At 46.8% G+C, this 26,614-nt stretch overlaps 1 protein-coding gene and 1 pseudogene across 1 annotated transcript in view; one reads left to right on the forward strand and one right to left on the reverse strand.

Moving 5' to 3' along the window:
• Window positions 1-361: 361 nt before the first annotated feature.
• Window positions 362-1,285, reverse strand: LOC149339126 (uncharacterized; annotated as a pseudogene).
• Window positions 1,286-14,291: 13,006 nt separating this feature from the next.
• Window positions 14,292-26,614, forward strand: part of LOC149339127 (uncharacterized) — a 40,051-nt gene continuing 27,728 nt past the window's right edge. The window contains exon 1 of the mRNA XM_089547953.1: window positions 14,292-14,529. Coding sequence (XP_089404079.1) covers window positions 14,307-14,529 — 223 coding nt within the window. The 5' untranslated portion in view covers window positions 14,292-14,306. The remainder of the gene's footprint in view (window positions 14,530-26,614) is intronic.

A 26,614-nucleotide genomic window follows, 5' to 3' on the forward strand; every position in this document is an offset into this window, starting at 1 on the left:
TGGTATATATAATCGATTCTTTAAAGATATTAGATCATTTCTCGGTTCTTAGAAAAATTTATACATATAAAAGTTAATACTAATGCGTTTCTCAATTCGGCGTTTCCGAACCTGCGTCTATTTACCTCCGTGTTCAATGGTTCTACAAGGCACTGTCAGGAGACAAAACGTCGTCTCCTGAGGGGAGCGATTTATCCGCAAGGTTTTTAATCATGGGGAGTTTTAATCAGGAGGCAATTTAAAAATTTGATGCCACTTCATGTGCACATTGCAATTCAGAAAATCGTAACAAGAAATCAACGGCGGCAGTTGATTTCGGTTTTGCGCACAGTATATTGTCCAGCAGGAAGCACTAGCCAGATCACAGCGTCTTCCATTCAGAAGCAGTGGTGGAGGCCACGTAGGATGCACTGCCTTAAGTTGACTGAGCGTACTTCCACAGGTGGAGCGTCTGAACTCCAGGCACTTTCTTTGCCAGTTTCCATTGTTCCTTCTTCACTTCGCGAAAGTCTGCAAGCTCCCTCTGTGGCAGCTCCAGAATGGTGATGTTCTTTAGTGTTTCTTGAATTGCGTCTACGAAGCCTCTGGCTGTGTGTATGGCCTCACTTACAGGCTTCCGAAAGTTGTGTTGTGATGCTCGATGTTTCACTGGCCCACCAGCACCGTCGCAAGCATTTTTGCAGTGTCCAGAGGCCGATAACATCAATATCGTCCATTGACATTCACTGCGCTGCAGCTCATGAAACTGGTATTTATTCCTGAAGTCAGCGGGAGCCCCGTCACTCAAATATATTATCTTGGTGTAGATTGGCGCGTTTTATTCGAGATGTGCTTTGATTTTCGACAGAGCCAAGCATGCATGATCGGAATCATGAGACATATCGTCGAAATTAACGGCGTACTTACCAGTCGATTTTCTTGACATGACAACGCAGGTAAACACGGTTACCTGCTTTTTCTGCCAATGGTACGCTTGTACTCAGTCTGGAAGCACAACTGTTCATTTTTTGTCGAAATCAAAATGTAAAAGAATTGCACCTCTCTTGCAGCTGTGTGCTTTTTCGTGTATTGCTCTTGCTTGCACAGATATAATGTAGTTATAGGGAATGCATTTCATGGCCACTCTTAGAAATTCTCTAATAAACGATGAAGTGGTCAGAATTTTTTTAACTAGCTCACCGTATTCCCATGTAGCAATCAACGCATCATCCTTGCTGCTCATTTCAAGATTTTCCAAAGTGAAAATGCCATCATGTGGATAGTGGCACAATTCCTGAGGAAACATGACGCAGCATCACACCATCGAGCATCACAACACAACTTGCGGAAGCCTGTAAGTGAGGCCATACACACAGCCAGAGGCTTCGTAGACGCAATTCAAGAAACACTAAAGAACATCACCATTCTGGAGCTGCCACAGAGGGAGCTTGCAGACTTTCGCGAAGTGAAGAAGGAACAATGGAAACTGGCAAAGAAAGTGCCTGGAATGGAAGGGACTGTGATCTGGCTAGTGCTTCGTGCTGGACAATATACTGTGCGCAAAACCAAAATCAACTGCCGCCGTTCATTTCTTGTTACGATTTTCTGAATTGCAATGTGCACATGAAGCGGCATCAAATTTTTAAATTGCCTCCTGATTAAAACTCCCCATGATTAAAAACCTTGCAGATAAATCGTTACCCTCAGGAGACGACGTTTTGTCTCCTGACAGTGCCTTGTAGAACCATTGAACACAGAGGTAAATAGACGCAGGTTCGAAAACGCCGACTCGAGAAACGCGTTAATATTAACTTTTATATATAGAAATTTTTCTAAGACTCGAGAAAGGATCTAATATCTTTAAAGAATCGATTATATATACCAGTAGACCGTACGACGAATAAATTAGAGAATACGAACAACGTTTGACCGCCACCAGCCAATTCTTAGGACATCAGGCAAAATAGCGAATTTATTCCGATTTTAACGCATTAAGAGCGCCGCTTACAAGCGAATAGAAGTTCTATAAGCATTGAGAATGGTTCGGATATTCGGGTAAATAAAATGTAACCACTTTCAATGAGTGCTAAATCAAATTTCTGACAGCTACTATTTCTAAGAGGCAGTAATAAGCAATTCTATATAACAAAAACATGGACTCAGTTTTGTGTTTATTTTTGTATTTTAAAACAATATAATGCAACACTTTTCTAGTGCCTAAAATGTATCATGTATTGAGGATTATTCAGGCAAATTTTAACAAAATTCGATGATGTTGTTTTTTTTTAAACCCAAGTCAAAGTTGTCACTTTTTTGGCGTTTTTGAACTTCGGCCAATTTTGAGACTGTACTGAAAACTATCTGTCAAGTCTAGAGCAACAGAACTTGTCTGAGGTGAGTAAAAACAGCTGAAAAATACTGAGAAAAATATTCAGTGGGGAGATCTTTAGGCATCTTGCCCTAAGGCTGCCCTGAAAAGTGTCTTTTTTTCGCCGCATAGCTCCGGAAGCGAAGTTCGCAATTTTTTTACTCAGAAGGTTGAAAGAGCAAGAAAACATTTTTTATTTTCTCAAATTGTACAAGTTGTAAAGAACTTCTGAAAAAATGCTGATGCGCGGAAAAAATTTTTTGTGGATGGAATGAGGCTTCAAACTTGCAACATTGCGAAGTGCCAAAAACGACATTCTCCACCTCTTGTGACATGCGATTTTTTTCCGAGAAAACTACGAAGCTTCTTGCAAAACTAAGGTTCATTCCTTTGTGTGGACACATTTGCCCATCATATATAAAAATTTCATTGAAAACAAAAAATGGTCATGGGACCTCGATTACCGTTCTTATCTGAACACGCCCATATATATATATATATAAATTGTTTGCTTTCTGCACTCTTCTTTACATTCGAGCTTGCGAACCATCATGAAGCAAAGAAGTGTTGTGCACTTCGATAGGTCCTTCGGCCAGACTCGATCGTCTTCGTGCGTGTGTCTTTAATGTGGAATAAGTCGAATGAGTTCAAAATTTAATTTATTTTGGGTCTATATAAGCATTAGGGACAGTCGCTGCCAACCCATTCCTAACAACGATTTTTCTTTCGACGGTTTACAAGTGAGAATAAAGAAAAATATGCGCAATGGCAAGCAAAAGTACTTCAGTATAAAGTACCATTCGGGATCGCAGTGGATGCGTCAGAAACCACTGAACCGTGATGTGCGAGACGTTGCCAACAAACTGCGATAGGAGCGTCGGTGCTGATTAGTGAGAACAATGAAAGAACTTGCGACCGACTCAGAAACAGTCATCAAGGATATGCCATGAACTCTGTATGAAAGAAGAAAAGAGACGAAACAGAACGAGCGTGGACGTCCTTGAAGAGGAAGGCGCATCCGCCTCACGCACAACGATTTCAGGCTCAGCGAAGCATGCCGCATGCTCTTGTTGCACGCCACGTGCTCTGGGGCAGCACGTATAGAAGACAGCGTGTGTCACACTCGTCCCGATCACACCCCGAGGGACGTGCCTCAACCCCGCACCTGACTGAAGCAGCCGCAACAATTTCAAGGTGAGAAGAGTTCCATAAAATTGATTCTCTCTCTCTCTCTCTTTAGGTGGGGAAAATGCAGAATGAACAAACTTTGAACTCTGGAGTCGTCCCGAAGTAGTCGAAGCTGTTTGTGTAGATTGTGCTCTGAAACTATGCTTGTTTCTGGGCGCATTGATGTCTATCAGCATCTGAACGTCGCAACATTTTTGTAATGCGGAGAAGCAGCATTACACACCAATCTGTGTTCCTGCCACTTTGCCGGTGTAGGAGAAGCCAGAGCAGATTCAATATCTGAGGCTACTTATATTTGTGTCCTTTCGTTTTGGAGTTTTATTTTTTCCGGATTACGGGAGGTAAAAATAGGGCGATAATTTCTGAGCTCAAATTCGGTGTTCAAAAGGGGTTATTCGGAAAATAACTTCCAAGATTCTGGTTTCTTTGAAGCAAAAGACGATTGTTGAAGCAAAAGACGAGTTACTAAAGTCAAATACAACTAAGACTTCAGTGGAGTTCCGTCCAATACAGGACCGCAGAACAGAATTCCTCCGTGACAAAAAGTAGGCCCATCTTAAACCTTTGCTTGTTAACTAAACAAGAAGCTTATCATGAGACGAAATTATAAAGTCTAGAATTTTGATGCTTCTGGCTTTTTTGATAAGGAAGATATTAAAGAGCTGATTTATTATTATGATTAGTCAGCGGAGTAATACAGGAGGCCATGCACTATGACTCATTGTTACCAATTCATCAGCAGCAGCAGCAGCAGCCTGTATACGCCCACTGCGGGCCAAAGGCTCTCCCATATGTCTCCAATTAATCCTGTCCTGTGCCAGCTGCGGCCACCCTATCCCCGCAAACTTCTTAATCTCATCTGCCCACCTAACTATTTACCGCCCCCAGCTACACTTGCCTTCCCTTGGAATCCCGTCTGTTACCCTCAAGGACCATCGCTCATCTTGCCTTCGCATTGGATGCCCTGCCGAACTCCATTTATTCCTCTTGATTTTGAATAGGATTTCATTAACTCGTTTTTGATCCCTTAACGGCTGTGCCCTCTTTCTGTCTCTTAAGGTTAACGTTGTCCTTACGCTGAACCCTTTCGTTAGTGTTCATGTTTCTGGCCCCAGAGGTAAGCACCGGTAAGATGCAGCTGTTGTATATTGTTCTCTTGAGGGATATAGGTAAACTGCCATTCAGGACGTGAGAGAACCTGCCATATGCGCTCCACCCCATTCTTAATCTTCTAGTTGTTTCCCTCTCATGATCGAGATCAGCGGTCACATCCTGTCCTAAGCAGATCTACATGTCACAACGTGAGCAGTGGCCCAAATTGAATACTTAAAGTTAATATACACATGCCCCTATTACATATACTCTCCCGGAAGTATGTACTAAGCGTTTGGAAGTGGTTAGATGAAGAAATATTTGATTCTGAGTTTGTGCCAAGAAACTATAAAGTCTTCCTGAAAGACCGCGACAGAAGAGGTGGCGGAGTGGCTATACTGTTCAAAAGCTCATTTCAGATTTTAAAACTGCCTGATGTCGCTACAGTTTAAGCTGTCTTTTGTAAAGTATACGCTAACAATTTCCGATATATCCTTGGAGCTATCTATAGGCCTCCCGGTTCCTCTGTCGCTGTCTTGGCTGAAGTAAAGTGTAGTGGCCGGAATTTCTGGTCATCAAGCAGCAATTCTGTTAGTAGAATATATATTAAGGGACGGAAAGGGTGATATTCGACACTTTCCGAATTTCGCCCGTGCTGACAATGAATCGATCATTGATGTTTTAGATCTTCATTATTATAGTTTTATGCACAGCACTTGTAGCGTGGATGACCCGTGGCTTGTTTCAAAAACATTGTGACTGCATTCAGCGTTTTGTAGCAGTGATATGCAAGAAGTCCGACAATCACAATTCTTGGATTACGCGAGAAACTTTGCAATTGCAGCGCAAGCTAAACCGACTGAAGAAAAGAATAAAAAAGTCAAGCTCAGCCAATTTAGAGGCAAAAATTTATGAAGTTTCAGAGAGATTAAAACAGTGCATTGTAAAAGATAAAGAAAAATGCTACAATACGCAACTTCCGGCTTTCATAAAAACTTCACTTGAAAAATTTTGGCAGTCAATTGCACCAGTTTCTCGTTATATGCAAATATGCAAATGACAACGTCCAGGTTTCTTCAGCATTTAATAACATCTTTAAGAATGTTTTCACAGAAGATGACGGGCGTCTCCCACCTTTTAGTATGTCCCTTCCTTCCGTGCCTGATGTTATAATTTAAGAAGAGGGTGTTCTAAATCTAATGTTAAAACTGGATGTTAAGAAATCACCTGGACCAGACGATATTCCGAATGCCTTTCTTAAACAGTATGCAGAGTGGTGTTCCAAGTATTAGTGCGTCCTATTCACTCGATCTTTTAAAGAAGGCGTTTTACCGTGTGATTGGAAAACTGCTAGAATTAAGCCTTCGTATAAAAGTGGAGAGAGGATGTGTATTGAAAATTATCGCCCTGTTTCATTAACTTCGACAACGTGAAAATTATTAGAACATATCATTCATAAGCATCTAACTAATTTCCTCGACAAGCATAATGTACTGGCAGATGTTCAACATGGGTTCAGATGAGGGTATTCAACATGCACTCAGCTGATCGAGACGATCTATGATTCTGCAACAGCGGTCAACGAAGGAAAACAAACAGATGTTATCTTCATGGACTTTAGAAAAGCTTTCGATACGGTTTCGCACAAAAAATTACTTCATAAACTCAGTTTTGTTATCAATAATAAACAGATATTAACATGGATACGATCCTACCTATCTGATTGCCATCAGTTTGTCGAACTAAATAAAACCCGCTCCAATCACGTTCCTGTCGATTCTGGCGTTCCCCAGGGATCCGTCCTCGGCTCCCTACTGTTTTTATTATTTATTGATGATATTGTTACTGACAGGACAGTAGGTATTAAGGTATATGAGGACGACTGTGTGCTGTGCCGCCGCGGTGGATCAGTGGTTATGGTGCTCGGCTGCTGACCCTAAAGACGCGGGCTCGATCCCGGCCGTGTCGGTTGAATTTCTTTGGAGGAGATATTCTAGAGGCCCGTGTACTGTGCGATGTCAGTGCACGTTAAAGAACCCAATGGTGGTCAAACTTTCCGGAGCCCTCCACTACGACGTTCCTCATAGCCTGAGTCGCTTTGGGACGTTAAACCAACCAAACCAAACCGACTGTGTGCTTTATGAGAAAATAAGTTCGACTGGCGACCAAATTAGGCTGAATAATGATTTTGCAAAAATAGTTTTTTGGTGTGAGAAGAGGCAAATGTCAATTAATTTTGAAAAAAAAAAACCGTATTTATGAGAATAACAGTTAAAAAGAACCCTCTTGTATATCACTACACTGCTAATAATAATTTTCTTCATGAAGTTACAGAATATAAGTAACTAGGCCTATGGATTTCTGATAACCTCTCTTGGACCAAACAAGTCGATATGTTCCAGCAAACGCTCTCCGAAAGCTCTGGTACACGCCTCTTTGCCTACAACACTATTATTAGACCAATCTTAGAATGTGCACACATTATATGGGACCCGTCCTCAAAGGTAAACATAAATAAACTTGAAAGAATCCAAAAGAAAGCAGTAAGGTTTATATATAACACTTACGGGCGAGCATCAGTCAGTGATCTCCTAAAAAAAAGTGGCTTACCCTCTAGTCCTAACATAAATCGCATATATCGCTTAAAATTTTTCTATCAGTTAATTAGCAATAATTTCAAAGTTGACACCTCTAATATCCTTACTTATTCCTCGGGGTATCAAACTAGAAATCGCCATTCTCTTTCCATAACGCCATTAAATTCGCGAGTTAATTGTTTTAAATATTTTTTTTTCCAAGGACCATCACTGATTGGAATAACCTCACCAATGATGTTGTCAGGCAGACATCACTGCATTTGTTTGAAGAGCGCTTGAAATGGTTGTTGATGACTTTGCCGCGGTATTTTCTTGCTGATTTTCTATGTGCAATTCTGTTCTGTTCGTATGTGTCTGTATTTTTGTATCTTAACACACTGTTTCCCACCTGCTATGATCTTGTGTACAAGATCGCAGCATGCATAAATAAATAAAAAAAAATAAATCATTATCTGCGAGGTTTGTGTCTTGCGAAATTTTTCAGCACAGTTTAGAGTAACGTTGCAGTTTAGGCTACGCCATGTTCCCTGGAAACTATCTGAAGATGACGAAAAAGCTTATATAGCCTACACTGGCAAATTGGTTTTTGAGGAAAGCAGATGACGTAGTATCTGTCTAACATATCTCGGTGGACGCCTGAACCGCTCCCTAGGGGAAGGGAGGAAGGTGGGAGTGAAAGAATGGTTGGTTGGTTTATGGGGTTTAACGTCCCAAAGCGACGGAGGCTATGAGAGACGCCGTAGTGAAGGGCTCCGGAAATTTCGACCACCTGGGGTTCTTTAACGTGCACTGACATCGCACAGTACACGGGCCCCTAGAATTTCTCCTCCAAAGAAATTCTAGCCGCCGCGGCCGGGATCGAACCCGCGTCTTTTGGGTCAGCAACCGAGCACCATAACCACTGAGCCACCGCGGCGGCGGAGTGAAAGAAGAAAGAGAGAAAGTGGTGCCATAGTGGAGGGCTCCGGAACAATTTCGACCACCTGGGGATCTTAGACGTCCGCTGACATCGCAAAGCACCACTGTGGACAGCAAAAGGGCGCCTTTTGCGTGTCGCCTCCATCGATGGAAGGATGGAATAAACTTTAATCTGCAACGAATAAGGTGATCTACCCACCCCCCTACACGCTGGTCAGGGGGCGGGTGCCGCCGCCTCAGATGCAGGCTGGGAGGTCTTGGGTATCAGCAGCCTCTTCAGCGGCGAGCAGGAGGTGGAGCTCAGGGTCCGAGCTGCGCAGCAGGGTCTCCCAGGTGAGAGACTGTCTGTATCGTGCGTCCCCCCGCGAGAGTACGGGCATTCCTGTATTACGTGGTCGAGGGTCCCTCTCGCGCCACAAAGATTACATTTATCGTTCCTGGCCTCGGGGAACGTGTGGTTCGCCATAACCGGGTGCGGATAAGTTTGCAGTCGCCTCCAAGCGACTGCTTGTGTGCTGTCTAATTTCGGGTCTAGCGGGGGTACCAGTCTATGTTTCAATCTATAATGCTGCGTGATCTCCCCATATTTTAGCATGCGCTCTCCGCTCCCTCGTTCATCGAGGGGTCCTGTAGCGGCTCGGCGGTAGAGATCTCGAGCCAGCTCGTGGGCCGCCTCGTTGCCGGGGACGGCTTCGTGCGCTGGGGTCCAAATTATTTGAATTTTCCTATCCAACTTTCTCTGGCCTAGGATTGTGGCCTCTAAGGGCGAGATCCTTCCCTTGCTAAAATTTTGTGTGGCAATTTTGATGTCACTGATGACAAACTTCGCTTCCGTTCCAAAGCAAGCTAACGTGATCGCACTTTTCTCGGCAACTTTTATGCTCCGCCCGCGCAAAGTGGCAGCTGTCACGGGATTGCTCCGGCCGCTTACGATCGTTGCCACCGTAAAACCGCCACCACTTCCCGCCGCGTCTACATAGGCCACCTCATGTTCCGAAATTTTGCCGAATCTAATTTCTAATGCTTCGACTCGTTTTTGCCTCCGGTGTTTGTTATATTCCGAGCGCATGTTTTCTGGCAGGAGGGGAATCACCAGATTTTGTGTGACTTTCCTATCTCCCTCTCCCTTTTGAGTGCCACCCCTATCCAGTTTTATTCCAACTTAGGTCAAAATGGCTCTTGCTCTCCTCGTGGTGCTACGTCTCTCAATTTGAAAGGTTCGTACCGCCTGCGGAAATTCTGGCCATGTGCTGTGTACCCTAGAGCCATCAGTCTCTCTGTGAATGTGCACATGGGCAGATCCAGCGCTCTTTTTGCGCACTTTCTCATTAGAGACTCATTCTTTTCTTTATCCACTGCTTCCAAATCTAGATAAGGCGTTGCGTATCTCACCCGGCTGTGCCAGTTTAATCAATTTGTCTTTTTTTTTCCTTTAACCCTCGGTCCCTGCTGGTCACGCGCCTAATTAGGGTCAGGGTCTGCATCACGTGATTCTTCAGACTTCCGATAGTCTAGCCATTATATCCGTGTGACTGGAGAATTAGGTCCAATATTCTTATTTGCTAGACTATTGGTACCTCCTTACCCGCCACTTTAATTTTGATCGCCGACGGTGGCTTGCACCTTAAGTGCTTCGGATTATATATAAATAATTCTGATTTCTGCGGCAAGCACGCTAGGCCTCTCTCGGCCGCGTATACTCGACTATGATGTCGGTGGCAGCCTGGAGTAGGTTTTTGACGGTCGAATCACTTCCCCGGTTGACCCAAAGGGTGATATCATCCGCATTTATACTAAATTCTAATCCCTCGAGCTTTGCCAATTGCTCGGGAAGCTCTGTCATAGCCACGTTGAAGAGTAGGGGAGACATCACCGATCCCTGGGGCGTACCTTTACTCCCTAGCTCAACTGCGGGGGATTCCAGCGTATGGAACTTCATGAAGGCATTTCTGCGCTCTACAACGTGAAGCATGAGGCGGTCCTGGAAGGGCTGAACTAGGTTAATGTAGGCACCAGGACATATCGGTACATCGCCTCCATCGAAACGCTGCCTCCGCGGCCGGATTCGAACCCTTTTGTTGGAATTCCAGTCCATTACCCTTAACGACCATCGGGTACGTTGCCTTCTCATTATATGCCCTATCGACAAAAAAAAAAAAAAAATAGAAGTCAAATTAAATTCATCCGAATTCAGTAAAGAACATAGCGGCCCAGAGGCTGAGGTGTATCTGCTGCTCAGCATCAGATCAAAGGAACTTTTGCTGGGCCCGAGGTGGCCCGATTTTGGCACGAACTGAATGTAAATATGCCGTATTATACAATGGTCTTATTCGACGAATGTAAAGAAAACGGAGCAGTTGGACGGTTCAGATTCGCTCATTATTTTAGTTTTTCCTTTTCTTTTTTTCTCTTGGGAGATGATTATAAGTAGGACTTTTTTACCCTACATTAAACAGCTCCGGGTAGATATCGGGTTTAATCCACTACGTAAGGAATCTGTTCTGAGTGTGAGAATCGGAAAAAGGGTCCTATTTATATTCATGTCTTCAGGGAGAAAAATAAAATAAAAAAGGCATTTAAGGCCCGCGTCGAAAATAATGGTCGAGTTTTTTTTATGCGTTTTTTTTTACTGAATTAGGGTGATTTTGATTTTCTCTCTCTCTTTATTTAGTTCTCTAACATCACCTTTTCCATAGACATTTGCTCGGGGCGAGGCGGATAAAATGCGGGCGTGGCCTTTCTAGCATTCCTGAAAAGGGCGCTGTCCGTTCGCTGGCAGTTTTCTGTATTTACAGCACACAAAGAAACAGCTGCACAAGAGCATATCTCACTCGAGAAACCACTAAGCGAAATTCTAGAGGCCCGTGTACTGTGTGACGTCAGTGCACGTTAAAGAACCCTGCAGGTGGTCGAAATTTCTGGAGCCCTTCACTACGGCGTCTCTGATAGCCTGAGTCGCTTCGGGATGTTACACCCCAATAAACCATCGGGAGATCACCTGCAATCCATCTTACTGGCGGCATCCCCCTCCCCCCTTCCCCGTACACACACGCACACACTCCTCGCTCTTTTTTTTCTACTACGCGTAGCGAGAAGAGGAGAGCAAGCAAAAAAATTTAGGGGTGATCAAATGGATTGATGCGGTGGAAACGAGATACATTCATCTTTCACTCCCTAAACTATTCATGTTCTGATTCTATTCCACTTCAGACCAATGAACTACGCAAAATGTGAATCACTGATAGATCGCGGCGAGTCCTCATTCAACTCCCGGCGTAGTGGCAGCAGCAGTTAAGTGATGCGCCACTGCACCGGCAGGTGGCTGTTTCAAACGCAGTCACCTAAAACCCCTCAATGAAGCAAAAGTAGCGAAAAGCTTTGAACTTTCCGACACTCCTCCTCTCCTAGCGCGCCGCCGGGTAATCGAGCTTCTCATTGGCTGAGGCGCCGTGGTCACATGTTAGCGCGCGCTTTTTGGCTCCGCAGCAGACGCCGGCGCCATTGCCGGGGCTTCGTTTCCTTGTGCAACACAGTTTTGGCGGGAGCGTTTCCCCAGCTTTGATGGCGTCTACGCGCTGCTGCGACGCCGAGCTTTTGTTGCGCTTGCGGGTGGAACAGCCGAGGAGGCAGTGGGAAAGGTTTTTCGTCATTACGTCCACAAAAAGCAATGCGGCTCGCCGAAAGGTTTGGCTGGATAGGATCGGCCGGGAAAGCATTGATAATGAGCTGGATCCCCGTCTTTACGATGCGAGTGCCACTCTTCAGTTGTCAGTGGCGTTTTTTTTCGGAGGATTTGGTGTGAAGCGCGAGCGACTGCAGTCTTTCTGCGCAGTTAATGCCGTTTGGCATGGTTGTAGATTGTAGATGGATTCGTTAGCTCGCGGGCTACGAAAGCCTTGCTTTTCGTTGTCTCATCCCTGCCGTTCACGCTGCTGGCTCTGCTAGGCTCTGCAGGCGTAACTTTGATGTAGCGCGCATTACGTGGCGTATTCGTGGTTGAAGTCGGAGTCGTTCGCGGGCTTGACTCAAGACTTGCGCTTCATGTTGTTTTGAACTCTGGTTACTCTGCTGTTTACGCTGCTCGCGGTGCAGGTCTAGCTTTCATGTTGCGCGCATAGCCGGACATATTTGTTTTGTTGCGGTTGGACTCCTTCGCTCACGAACTCTATACCAAAGGGGCGGTTCTCGCTGTTGAAGCCCCCGCTGTTCACGCTGCGCGCAATGCTGACCGTATTTGTTCTGGCAGTGTTCATTCCAAAATAGGTCGTTGTTGAGCCTAGGCATAGTAACCGAACTATCGCTTGAATACTCGATATCCGCGTGGATAATACCTGAGAATGCATGCGAGGACCTCCGTCAAACATAGCTACATAATTTTTTTTTTGCGTTTTCAATTTTCGCGTGAAGACTCTTCCTAAGCGAACAACGTTTTGCTTCGAATAGGACTGAATGAGTTCGAGTTCTTGTTTTTCAGCTCAATTTTTTTCGCTCTGCTTCGACCGGAAGCAATGAATGAACTGCGGCAGTCCAAACTGCTGCGCATTATGGCTGGCAGTTAAACGATTGAAGACAATGTCCTCTTATACGCCATTATTGCGTATGCCGAACCAAGATGACAATCAGTTAAACAAACAACATTTTAGTGAGTCGTGCAGCGCTGTAGCTGCGGGCGATGCAGCAGTTCAAGGTCTTTTTTGATTGCTGTTACTCAACCGAAACAATTCGCAACTAGAGCATCGTATTCACCTAGGTATTTGCAAACAAACAGTAAGAGACTATCGTCAGTCGGTTCCTTTTAACGTTAGCCTGCGAGGTGTTCGAGATATATAGTAACTCCGAAATAACCGCTAAGCTTTCCTGCACTAAAAAAAAAAGATCTAAAACTGAGACGAGTAGGCGCCTACGCAGAGCTGATTGCACGAGCAAATGCGCTTTTGAGAGAGGAATATATTATGGCAGCATTACACCGCCATCCATTCATACAAAGCCTAGGCCGCACGTCTAGTCGTATGTTGTACCACTTCCTGTTGGCGGAGTTAATTTTTGATTATGATTGGGCAAAAGACGCCGGTCGAAAAACAATATTCCGAGGATGTTCAGTGCTGTTCCGCGAGCTCGCTTGCGCATGCTATTTATTTCAACCGTGTGCACCGAAATCAAAGCGATCGCAGTACAAAAAGTTCCGATAAAGCAGTGCAACATAGGTCGGGAGAGTTGTTTGAGTATACCTATAAATTTTTTATTCTCCCATGCCATGATCGCACTGCGGCTGAGTCGAAAGCAGAAAATGCAAACAATTGATTCGAGCGCGCGGTACGCTCCTCACCAAAGCGCGAGTGTTGAGAAACAACACTCTGAGGATATTCTCGGCCGTGCAAGCCATCTCCGCCGCTTGCACCTAATCAAATTGTTCGCAGATGAATCCAGCACTGCTGGGGACAGTTATTTGAGTAACTAATTTTTTAATCTCCCATGCAATGATCTCATTTTTAGCGAAGTCAAGGCAGAAAACGCACGCGCGGTCTACTGCGCGCCAAAGGGCGAGCGTTGGGAGCGTCTGCTAGCTTCACCCGGCCTAGGTGCCGCCACCGTCGGCGCCCGGGAGGAGCCGAGAGAAGGAGCGCCGGCATAGGAGGAGGAGGAGGGACGAGATGTCGTTACTTTTAGTTTATTCAGGGGCTTTACAGTCACCGATGAGGTTTGTGACAAGTAGGTTGCTCTCCCCGAGCAATGTGTGAGAGGACAGCTGTCTAATTTGCACGTAGGCTTGCTGCTTTCCGAGTCATTTTTGCTTAGTCATTTTCACTTTTGCTGAGTCATTCACCGTCCGGCGTCTCCCCATTCTGCCGTATAAGTGGAGGGGAGGAGAGGAAGGGGCGGTCGACAAGTGGTAGGTAACAAACAAACAAACAAACAAACAAACAAACAAACAAACAAACAAACAAACAAACAAACAAACAAACAAACAAACAAACAAACAAACAAACAAACAAACAAATAAACAAACAAACAAACAAACAATAACACAATCAATCAATCAATCAATCAATCAATCAATCAAACAAACAAACAAACAAACAAATAAACAAAAGAACGGACAAACAAATAAATAAATGCATTCCCATTTCTTTTTCTGCCTCTTCAGTGTTATACGTTGTGGCACCATGATGAACAAGGGACGTGTCACCATGCTGCTCCTGCTGCTGTCGATGGCGCTGATGCTCGTCGCCAGCGTGCGCGCCGCCGGGCTGCCCGATGCCGGCGCCATGCTGGCCGACAGCGCGCAGTTCTGGCAAGGGGTGCTCAACAAGACGCTGGAGGGCGACAGGGACCAGGCCTTCTCCATGGTCCTCGCCAAGGTGTCCGACGATCTCTCGGGAGCCATGGGTGAGTCCGCTGTGTGTGTGAGCCACGAGCACCGGCAGCTGTACCGGGTACACTGGAGCAGTGCCTGCTTTTGTACTGAGACACTGGCTGAAAGCACCACCTGAGAGACGACACGCTACACTCTCCGAGTAAAGTTCGTTCATTCGTTCAACATGGTCGCTGCTGAAGTGATATGTATAGTACAACCGTGTTCCCGTGCTGTCCGCAGCTGTGGAATGCTATTCAAGTTGAACGGGGAAGAGGGTGCACATGAGAATATGGCCGGTAGGGTCATGTGACCTGGTGAGTCTGTTCAATGATCTAAAATAACGCTAAATAAGACGAGGGCTAGCGAAGTAAACACACTGCAGGCGAGAGCTGTTGCTTTTACTTGCCCTTCTTGCCTTTAGCGCCGCTTTATTTCATTGGTGGTAGTAATGAACCAACCAGCCGGAACCAAAGCGTTGGAGAGCGTGGTGAAGCATAATGGTCAACTTGTTCCTGTTCTACGAACACATCCCGGCGTCCGATATGGTGGCGCACTTCGACATCTTTTAATGCGAAAGCACTACTTAACGAGGTGAAACCAAACGAAAAATCTTGTCCAAGCCTCGGAGTAGCTCAGGTAAGCTCGGGTTAGTTCGGAGGAGCGTCGCGCAAGCTGTATCCAATGTGAGGAAGCTCGGGTAAGTTAGGAGGAGCGTCGCACCAGCTGTAGCCAGTGGGAGGAGAGCGTCGCGGCAGCTGCCGCCGAGTGGAGAGAGGGTGTGAAGATGAAAAGCGAGGAATGCTGTTGCGTGCACATGTAGATGTCAGAAAGAAGAGGCGAAGAGTGAGTACATGGTTTCGCACGTCTACTCGGTTTAACTACGTTAAAAGCCTACCATTTTTGAGAAGGTCTCATGGATTGTATAGAGGAGAAGGAAGACTGACCAGCCGTCGCTGTCGCCAATCCCCCGCCGTGGGTATGTGCCATTCAGCCCGAGGACATCATCATCATCACAATCATCACTGATATGCTTCGGCGGAGGGGAAAAGTAGCGGGAAGATTTTACAACAGTAACTGTAGGATAGCCACTTTGCAGGGTTCATGCTGGGTTCTCTGTCGTGTGTAATGCACTGAAGCTAAGAAAAAGCTCAAGTTTTTTTCGTGGCAACGATAGCCAGGACTCACCGCCGCGGATGCCAACAATGAACCTTGTCGGTGCCCATTCGCAGCTGACATAGCCCTGCTTGCTTGGTGCCAAGGTGATTGCACGATAGGGGGTGGCACATTTCCCTCTAGCGCCCGCTTCTCGTACCGTAACATGACGTAACCATGGGCGTCCGGAGGGGGGGGCAAGGGGGGGCGGTTGCACCCCCCTGGAAAATCACTCACTCGAACCGTGAGTGATGGCCGCACGCCAGGGGCGCTGGTGCGCTCAGTCAAAAGGGTAAAAGCAGCCCCGCATGGTCACATCTGCGAAATGCCGCGTCCGGGCGTGCGTCGTTCCGCCGTTTTCAAACCACGCCATCGTTAGCTCTACTGAAGGGCGACCTGTTCCAGACATACAGCGGCACCGGCGAGCATGTGTTTCGAGCCGCCTTGAGATGGGTGTCTGTTTCTTTGATCTCTAGAGAGATAGCGACACGGAGGCAGACAGTGCACGGGACATCTTGTTTTCGCCTATCGTTACGCCGGTCACCGATGAATTCTTAAGGAGGGAAGGACAAATCAGCCGTGTCCACCCCCGCTTTGTCGGGCTGCTCAGGGGCAAGCGGGCGATGAGTTGGCGCCGCCGCCGCTCGCTGTCTCCTCCGATCCACGGATAGCGCAGTTCGGTAGAAGCGCCGCTTTCAGAATCTCCGGCAAAGGGGATTAGCTGCTTTTGTTCACGGCGACGCAGTCTCCCGAGGCGCCCCCACACCAGCGTTCTTTGCGTCTTCTGCGAAAACCAGCGCCTTTGGTCAACGCAGCCCGATGGCGCCTGCCTGGCTCGCCTGTCACCTCTGGCTGGGCCTCAAATCACAACAGCGCCCATGTACTGTGCGTGTCAGTGCATGGTAAAGAGACCCAGGTGGTCGACATTACCCGGAACTCTGTACTACTCCATCCCTCATAGCCTGAGTCGTTTTGGGGCTCTGAACCCCATAAAAACACAAAAACAAATTTTCCGACCGGAGTGGCGAGTGTCCCTTCCCCTCGGAAGTTGCGCGGCGTTCCTTTCACCCCCAAAGTGCGCATTCGGGGATACTGCGGCAAGTAAGCCCTCGCACGTGTGCGCGCCTCTGTGTTTGTGCTTGGGTGTTTTTAGTGGCCGGTTGTCAGCGAAGCTGAGAACAACCAAGACAGCGGACGAGAAAACGACGAGCGGCGAGCAGTGTGTGTGGGGTTGCTCGACTGTGCGGATGCGCAAGCAAGATGGAGCGAGGTGTATGAAGCTGCGAGCGTGCATTTATCTTGTAAATAAGTTTTCGTTGTATATATAGTCATCTTTTGTTTTCAACGTACGCGTTCAACAGTTTTTCCAATCAATGTGTATGATGAGTGTGCACCGAGAGCGTGTAATGAAGCACAGAAGTGAATTTATCACACGTGTAATTACGCAATTCGCCCAGAAAAATCCGAGGCGCCTACAGTTGCTGTTCAAGGAAGACTGACTGAGTGACTGTAGTTGCGTGTTTGCGAACATATTGTGCTGTGTGCTGGTCATCAATCCGGGTGAGTCGAGAACCCGTATGCAGGAAGACTGAGCACTCTTCTCCACGAAGTGATATAGCATCTTTTTGCATTTTTTATTAATTTTAGTTGTTTCTTCGTTGATAAACTCCAATGTACCTCTCCTAGCCGCGCTTTAATTTGCTGTTTGTAATTTTTCTTTCATGTGTGCATTTTGTTTAATTTTTATTTATATATAAATAAATAAATTTACTCCGCAAATAGCGCCTTTTTGCTACGAACATACCCCCCCCCCCCCCCCCCCCCCCCCCCCCCGTGGCACCAACGGGGCCCCCCCCTGCAAAAAATTCTGCGGACGCCCTTGGACGTAACATGCGCTAACGCGAGATGTTTGGCTAACGACATATGATGATGTTCACTAAAAGTCCTCTGCAAGGCTCACGTTGTAAATCGAGAATCGCACTTGTGAATGATGGGCTATATATACTCACGACATCACCGGCACAACTGAGCTAAGAGGGTAAGTTTTTAGGCACGACACATGCCACCACTGCCGTGCATGCATCCTTCACGTTATACTTTCAATTACCCTTTCTGCGGAACGAATGTTAAACGCCTTCAACTGCGTGTGGTTGGTAATAAGGAACGCTCGTCTACTGAGCCCGGGTACTATGGCTCAGTAGACGAGCGCCTTAACCACCGAATTACCCGCCGCGGTGGTCCAGTGCTTAGGGTTGTGGTGCAAAACATTTATTTCTACTATTTAGAAAAGAGGTATTGCTTGGACCGGGCCTGAAGGGCCCGGCCTCACTAGTAGGGATGACTCGGAAGGATCCCTAGTCCGGCACCCGTGCGGCTTCCGGGGCGGCCCGGGCTCTTGTCACCAGGGCTCGTTGGTCAGAGTTGAGCAGCCGAGCAGGGCAGCCTCCCAGTCCTCTCGGGTGGGGTGGGAAAGCAGGATTGGCAGGGCATGCCCACACCATGTGATACGTGTCCGCCAACACTTCACCACAGTGCGGACACTCGCCCGAAAAGGCTGAATTGAAATGTTTAAGCACTGCCGGGCACAGCACCGTGTTGGTTTAGAGGTGAAGAAGCCAACGCTCCCCCGCCTTCTTGAGACCTTTACAGGGGGTTGGGTATCGGCCGTGAGCGGTTTGATGCAGGAGAGAGATCTCCCGAAAAGTCATAGCCGGATTGAAATCAGTAGCCGGATCAGGCAGCGGGAGAGGCGATGCCCGGTGGTTAAGCACGCGGGCGGTAGCGTCCGCTACCTTATTTCCTTCCATCCCCGCATGTGCTGGGGCCCAGATGATGGTGCGCCGGGTTGGGAAACCCCGGTACTCACATCTAAGTAAAATTTGGAATGCACGATCTGGAATTTGTCCCTGTTCAAAATTTCGGCAAGCTCCCTTTGAGTCGGTGATCATGACTCGGGACGCTGGGTCCGCGACTGCAAGTGCGATAGCAACTTCCTCTGCGAATGTAATGTTGGGGGCACGGAAGGTGAGGCCCTGAACTGGGGTGTTTTGATGGACGGCGGCAGCCGTGTACCAACCCCCATGATGTCGACCGGCAGCGTCCGTGTAAAATACCCCCAGTCAAGCGCCATACTGCCCGGAAATGGCCTCCGCTCGCGCGAGGCGGCGGCCATCATGGGCATCCTTTGCCACATTATTCGAGAGGGGGCGAGCCTGCAGGGCGAAACACCAAGCCTCGGGCAGGGATACCCGCTTCTCCATTTGGGTTGTGTAATTGATGTGGAGGTGGGTCAGAAGGCGGCTACCCGCACGCGCTCGTCTACTGAGCTAGAGTACACGGGTTCGAACCCGACCGTGGCGGCCGCGTTTCGATGGAGGCGAAATACAAAAGGCACCCGTTTGTTGCGCGATGTCAGTGCACGTTAAAGATCTCCAGGTGTACGAAATTATTCCCGAGACCTTCTCTACGGCCGCTTGATGCAACCTCGCTTACTGCTTTGCCTCAAGAGGCCGTGCCTCCACTCGGCACATCTTTCTCTCTTTCTTCTCTCACTCCCTCCTTTATCCCTTCCCTTACAGCGCGGTTTAGGTGTCCCCCGAGATATGTGAGACTGTTACTGCGTAATTTCCTCTCCTGAAAACCAATTTTAATTTTTTTTAACTTCGGTAAGTTGGTATCAGTGATCCATGGCATGAGGGGTAGCGCAAACCAAGGCGACGGATTAAGAACAGGTATGCGCACCACAGGAGCTAACTTGCCGACTGAAAGATTCCAGACAACCTAAGCGAGAGTGACAGGACGGGACTAACAGGCGGATGTCAGGCTCGCCTTAGTCGGCTGAGAATCTTTCAGTAGAAAGTTAGCGCCTGTGGTGTGTATGTTCTTAGTCCATCTCCTTTGCGCTGCTCTTGAGGCTGAAACCTATAGCAATTCACCTTTTCATTTCCCGATTTTGTGACTAGCTGATGCGATGACACACCCCGCGGGAACTCTTTGTTGCCTGAAGCTTAAAGATAGTAGGGGATTGGTGCCGCTCCAGCGAATGGCAGAGGCCGGGATATTGAAAAATAGAATGAAATCGATACGGAATTGTTATATTTAGGAGTTGGAGTTCTTTGTTCAAGCCGAAAAAGGAAAAAAAACAACAACCACAGAACGTACCGAAAAACGTCAGTATCATTCAGATTGTAGGCCAGATCTAGCTATCTGGCAAGTGAGCACGAGTTACAGTCTCAAGACAGTTTAACCAAGTTTAGAATGCAGAAGCGTGATTAGGCAGCGAGGTCGTTGGAGTAAATGATGCAGTTGTACGTTTTGAGGCGTTGCTCTACTACTTTAGACACGCGCATGGTGAACGCCAATTGAAATGATGCAACATTCGTCAAGTTTCATTTACCTCGCAAACTGTCGTCATCTTACTCTAGCTGTTACTAGACTGCGGATATTTCTTCATGAGATGTCAGGACACGACATTTGTGACCGTAACAAGTCATTATCTCAAGCGTTTCCAATAAGTCTCATGTTCTGGTTTCTGCAACGGGCCAGCGGCACTTTCATCGCTTCCGTCATCATGCGCTGTGATGTTCCATGCTGCAACCGGAAATTCCTTCCATTTGACGAAAAATGTCCCATTTCAAACCCTTTTACCCTGAAGCAGCTTGAAAACTTCGTGAAAATTCTGCTTTCATCAAATTTTGCCTTCAAAATCCGTGGAGAAAGGCAAAAGCCTCCAATGAAGTATCACTGATCGTGCTGAGTACATAATCCCAGGTACACTGCCTTGTCCTCAGCTTCTGCTGCACTCACTTTTCAATGCAAAAGCAGTAAGCTCTTGAGGCAGAAATGAGGCAGACGGTCCGAAAACCCACGACACCTTTACATCATCAGGAAAGAAAGAAAAATGAAATGTGTTAAAAAAATTTTCTCCTGAAATGGGTTTCGAACTCAGGCCAGCGTGAACAGATCAGCTTCGCTGGCCACTTGATTAGAGCCCGGAGCCATCACCGCACTTTTTCTTTTTTTCAGCATGGTATTTATTGCACGTGTTTATATGAAGGAAAGAGCTATATACATTATATACAAATTAATCAGCCATTACCCGAGCAAGTTGAATGGAAACACAACACCACACAACTAAAACACACGTCTTAACACAACTTGACTAAAACGATGGCAAGGAAAGACAAGACATCAATAACGGGAACCAGTCCGGTTGATAATCACTTTTTTCGGCGGTGTCTTTCTGCTGGCGCACCATCTGGTCGAAATTTCTGCTGGAGGAGACGACAGGCTCAGCATGCCTGTACAACATGCGTGTTTTGCACAGGCTGCGCAGTCCGAGCAGGAAAATCATGACGAAGGGCTGGTGGTCATGTTGGATGGTCATTAGGTAACGCACACTGTGAGAAGTCAAAACAGTCTTTCTTCAATGTCTTTTGTAGAATGTCCCAAAATAACATCGCGTCTTTGCAGCCAATAAAGCAGTGTTGGATGATTTCAGGTGCATCACATAGGCGAAAATGAAAAAAAAAATTTTTTTGTGAAGCCACATTTTAGCTGGTAGAAGTTTGGTGTGAAGCTTAGAGAAGAACGTTATAGTACAATGCGAAATTGGCATTTAACGTACTCGTCTCAGCACTTCATGACCAATACAATTAGAGTAGAGAGAGCGATGAAATGGAGGCGGAAAGAGCATAGATATCAATCCTTTGTATAAAGTTTTTCTTGAAACAGAGAATAAGTACTCATAAGAAAAGCGAACTGCCAGACAACGCACTGAGTCATAAACTTCCTTCATGAAACCAAATAATATGAGCCGTTTGATAAAATTAGAAGAGACCACTAAGCTGGGAAGAAGCTTCATAAAGTTAGTTTGCAGGGATGCTCTGAGGTGGCGCGAAAGAGGCGGGTGGGGGTGAGGAGTCGGTAGGCTGCATGGTTTCTGCGAAGGTCATATTCGTAGTGATGTTTATGAGGGGTTTAATTTCATTGAGCTAGCGAAGTTATGAAGGGTCGGGTGAGGCGGGTGGCCGGTAATCGTTCGGAGAAGCTTGTTGTAGAGTACTTGCAACCTGGTGAGTTGCTCCGGCGTAAGGTTGCAGTTCTCTGGTAGGCCGATATACAGGAACAGACCTGCCGAACATATAGATGATGCGGTTCAGGCGTACCCTCGCTTGTTACCTATGTTACATATCAACTTCCGCAGAGCGAAAATTGAAAATTGGTTTTTGAGTAAAAGAAATGGCGGAGTAATTGTCTCACATATCTCGATGTGGACACCTGAACCGCGCCGCAAAAGAAGGAATACAGAAGGGAGTGAAAGAGGAAAGAGAGAAGGAGGTGTCGTAGTGGAAGTCTCCGGAATAATTTCCACCACCCGGGGATCTTTAACGTGCACTGACATCGCGCAGCACATGGGCGCCTTATGCGTTTTGCCGCCATCGAAACGCGGCCGCCGCGGCCGGGTTCGGACCCGGGAACTCGGGCTCAGTAGCCTATTTGGCAATTTAATACGTGGATTCAAGGGTTGACATTGCCTTTCTCATTGAAGTCGGCACCGAGTATTTAATGCGCGACCATACGAAGGGTCTGTGAAAGCGGAAAAGCAACCGCCGTCTGTCAGTAACCAGTGGCAGGTTGCAATCTCCCCACCGGGCTGCGAACGAACTTAGTATATTACCTATACGAATTTAGTGTGCTACCTCGGATATAACGATCCTCAATATGCCACTTCGGATATAATGACCTTTCTTGTGTTAACCTCGGATATAATTTGGGAAATAACGAACATTTGGCCTTAAGCGAAATTCGGAGGTCATGGGTTCGGATCCCATCGGACTCATGTAGTTGGTTTTCTTCTGCTTTCTAATCAATATTTTTAAAATAATTACCCGGTTAATTTCGCATTGATGAACACCATAAATTAAAAAATAAAAATATCCCCTATGCTTGTAAGTTTTCGTGAGTGTTGACTTCCCTCATATTTTGCTGGTAAAGCATTCAAACGATCACTGATGATTATCTAAGATTTTTTTTATGCAACCTTTAAAGGACATTTGAAGTTGATGGTCTCCAAAAAAGAGTTTGTCTCGTTTGCGGGATCTGCACCCTATGAGTAGGAATTGAGTGTTCTGGAGAGGGTGGCAATGCGGTACCCTAAGAACGGATTCGAGTGCATGGAGTGCAGCTTGTATTTCTGTTGTCGCTATTTCAGGGCTCGGGTGTAGTCTCCCTCAATCCACAGGGTAATGCCGTCAACATCTGCAGCCTGTGTCGCGTTGGAGGCAGATGGCTATGCGGCTTATGACAAGATGGAACAGGGTGAGTGAGAGGATTGACCCCTGAGGGACTCCGGTCTTGTTGAGAAAGGTGTGATGAGCGGTCTGGTTGGTGCGGATCTCGAATGTTCGATTTTTTCAGGAAACTACATGCAAAGTTGTCGCGGTGAGCCCTTTGGTGGCCAGAATGGAGTTCTTCCAGGATGACTTGATGGGTGACGTTATCAAATGCTTCGCGCTGGTCGCATGGGATGAATATGTTTGCGGAATAGTTGTGACTTCCTTTTCGGCTGTCGTCCACGAGTCGGCGTAGGAGCCAGAGTCTGTCATGGGTGCCCATGTTGGGACGGAATACAGTTTGGCTTGAGCGCATGTAGAGGTGCTGGTCTTCGACGCAGATGTTGAGCCAGTTAAGTACCATACATTGGATTAACTTCCATAATATGGTGGAAAGAGCTATTGACCGAAAATTGGGGATGTCGCACGGTCTTTGTCCGGTTTAGGGATGGGCCTTTTAACTGAGTGTTTTAGCTACGCGTGTAAGATACCGGAACGTCAGGTATCGTCGATCTCTCTAAGAGTTTTTTTAAGGAGTCGCTGGCATCGATGATAAAGGTCTAGTGCAAGCTGTCTTTTACCCGAAGCGCTACGTGCTTGGAGAGCCCAGTCTACCTCGCGTGGGTGAATTCACGCTCATCAAGTAGGGTAGGGTCGACTGGCAGACATTGGTAGATGGGATCCGAAGGAAGTGGTGCGGATCCAAGTTCGCATGCCTGAGGGAAGAAGCTCGTTGTGATTTGTGCTTCAACGAGTTGGGAGGCAGTGAAAGAGGTTTTCCGCTCACCGCCCATGTCTTTGAAAGTTTGCCATAGACTGTATGTGGAGGTTCGCCGGTCGAAGCTCACACAGTGCTTCTCCCACTGTGATGTGTAGAATTCCTGTTCGTATTTAGAGATATTTTTGGTATTAAGGCGAAAGCCTTTAATGCCTCATACTGTCGCTAGCAGACGCGTCGGCAGCCGTGTCGACGGACGCGTCGGCAGATTCGTCCGCCTTTCGGCGTCACTGCTTAAAAAGAAACTGCGCCGAGGGTGGGAATCGAACCAGGGCCTTTGGCATTTGAAGCGGAGACGCTACCACTCCGCCACGAAGGCTCAAGGTTAGAGCATGAATAAAGGCGCATCTAGTGAATGCATGGGTTTCATAAATAAAATAAAAGGAATAAAGTCAAGAAAAGGAAAAACAAGAAATAAAAATAAGAGAATAAACAAAAATAAAAACAAAATAAAAATAAGATCGTAAAATAAAAATAAAACAATAAAGATAAGAAAAGGAGCAAAAATAAAACAAAAACAAAATATGAAAAATAAAAAGTAAATAAAAAAACAGTGCGCCAGGAAACGCTTTTGCCTTGCAGCACTTTAGAGAGCCAAAGTGCCCCCTGAATTATTTTGCTCGTATTCACTCCATGCCGCAGTAGCGGTTGCGACGTTGTTGTTATTTGAGTTTCAGCGTGCTAAAGGTGCAACTTACGCGGGTGAAGCTCGGGTTTCGAGAAAATGTCTTCGAGTTTAACCGGAGCCAGGGCGCTGTTTGGGATAAGGTAAGATGATCAGTTGGCGGTGACGTGTCGCGTGTTTTAGGCCAGTCAACCACAATGGTCGTGATTTTGGTGCGTAGAGGTCGTTCCTTTCTCGAGGGGATTCAAATAAAAAAGGGGTGATTCCCCACGTGTCTACAGCAGACGCCCAGGCTGCAGCTACCCTTTTACTGGCCCAGGTGAATTCAGGAGAAGTGTCCCATACGAGTGGGCCGGGATGGGTCACTGGAAGTTCCAAGTCGTAGCAATCGGCTGCCTCCAGTTGCAGAGCTCCACGAGGGGCCGTTGTGGGGTAGTCCAAGACAGTGTGTTTGGCGTTGAAGCCACTCGTAACGAAAGCGCGCCATTAATGCCTTTCGCAAAATCTCTTCTGAGAATGCGAGCTCATCAAGACGTTCAAGGGACCGATACGGCTTATTAAGCTGCGCTTCGTTCCACTGTGACGCTAACTATACAGGGAGTACCATAATTTCTGGTATACAGTTAACATCCAGTGCATAGGTGTGCAGACCTCAAGTTTGGATGCAAAAAAGTGTTAATTTTGCTGAGTTTTCCTCACCAGGCGCGCAGTCCGCAATGGCAAACAATGTATGTGCATGCTATGATTAGTGTGATTAGTCTTCTCAGAGCAAAACATATTGGTCGTTTCTTAGTAGAAAGAACATTCGTCGTTTTCTTCGGTATCTTTGCTGCTTCTTTCCACACTGGGTGCAGACATCCGCATATAGCTTCAGCGAAACCAATGAGATAAGAATAGCGATCCCTTGACAAGGGATCGCTTTCCATGGTCCTACCACGTACTACCACACTTGTGTGTAGGTACATGGTCTTCTAAATCGAGTGCCAGTGAGCACGCGTGCAGCCAATCAGCCACATTATGGCAACAGAGACCTTGCGCAAGTGCAACAAAATTTCATGATATCATTGCATTGGGCATTTCACACGTATTCAGTCATGAGGAAAAAATGTGCTATGTAGAGCGCGCCTAATCCGAAAATGGGAAGCTTTCGGGTTTAAACATGTAGAGTCATCGGACTGTATGCCAGATATTACGGTTCTCCAGCTAAGTATCTCAGCTGGCCTGTGTGGATGGCCCGTCCTATTCCGCCACCGATGACAAATGACCTAAACGAGCTCGCAATGAAGCGGTATCGTCATGAGGCATCGGTTTAACGACTTCCGAAATCTGGCACGTTTTGCAAGCATACCAACTCGCAAATGTAATAAAAATGCATGCGCCGGTGCATAGCCATCTGTTACTGGCGCCGGGAGACCATGCGAGACGACAATCATTTCCTGCTGGCCACCAATTGAGTCCGGAGGTCTCCTTCTGTCTCATTTTGTCTCACAGCGATGGCTACATGATGTACTTCTCAGAGTTCTTTAATCATGTGACTTGGGAAACTCCGCTTCGAAACCTGACTAGCCCCAATGTCCACATCGCGGAGGCTATCAGATGGTCGCGCCGCCTATGAGCTGGGCTCTCAGTTAGCACTGCCGTCCAGCAATTCATGGAGGAAAGCAAAGTCTTTGCTTCCTCCATGTGCAACCTTTACTCCTCCACTATGATCGTGTTTGGGCAGCGCTGAGCAGTTTGTCTGACCACCGCAAGTGGCGCGACAGTCCCTGAAACTCTGAGTTTGGGCCCAATCAGAGCGCCGGATTCCAATACATGAGCCCTATGTGGAATTTCGCAGCTGGTACGATCAAGAGCTCTGTGTTTCCTCTATAGGGAACGCGAGGTCGGTCGCTATTCTTATCCAATACATTAACAGAAGCACAATCTGGGTGGCTTGTAAGCACGAGGTCCAAGATATTGCCACGTTTCCACAATATGCATGATTGCCAGGCGTAGGCTCACGGACCAACTGAGCTAAATGATGAAGTTGCAATGTATGAACGAAACGAAGACACTCGGACTGATTTTTTAAGGCGGAAGCCTTTAATGTCTCATCGTTGTAAGCAGCAGTTGTCGACAGAAAATGTCACGCTTTTCAATTGGTGGAAACGGTCGTGACGTCACAGTGCGCGAATTTCAAACGGGGCCAATTGTACTTTGGCTAGTAACCATGCAACCAATTGAAGGGA

The sequence above is a fragment of the Amblyomma mixtum genome, chromosome 6 (genome assembly GCF_055824585.1).
Source record: "Amblyomma mixtum isolate Tamu chromosome 6, ASM5582458v1, whole genome shotgun sequence".
Taxonomy (NCBI): domain Eukaryota; kingdom Metazoa; phylum Arthropoda; class Arachnida; order Ixodida; family Ixodidae; genus Amblyomma; species Amblyomma mixtum.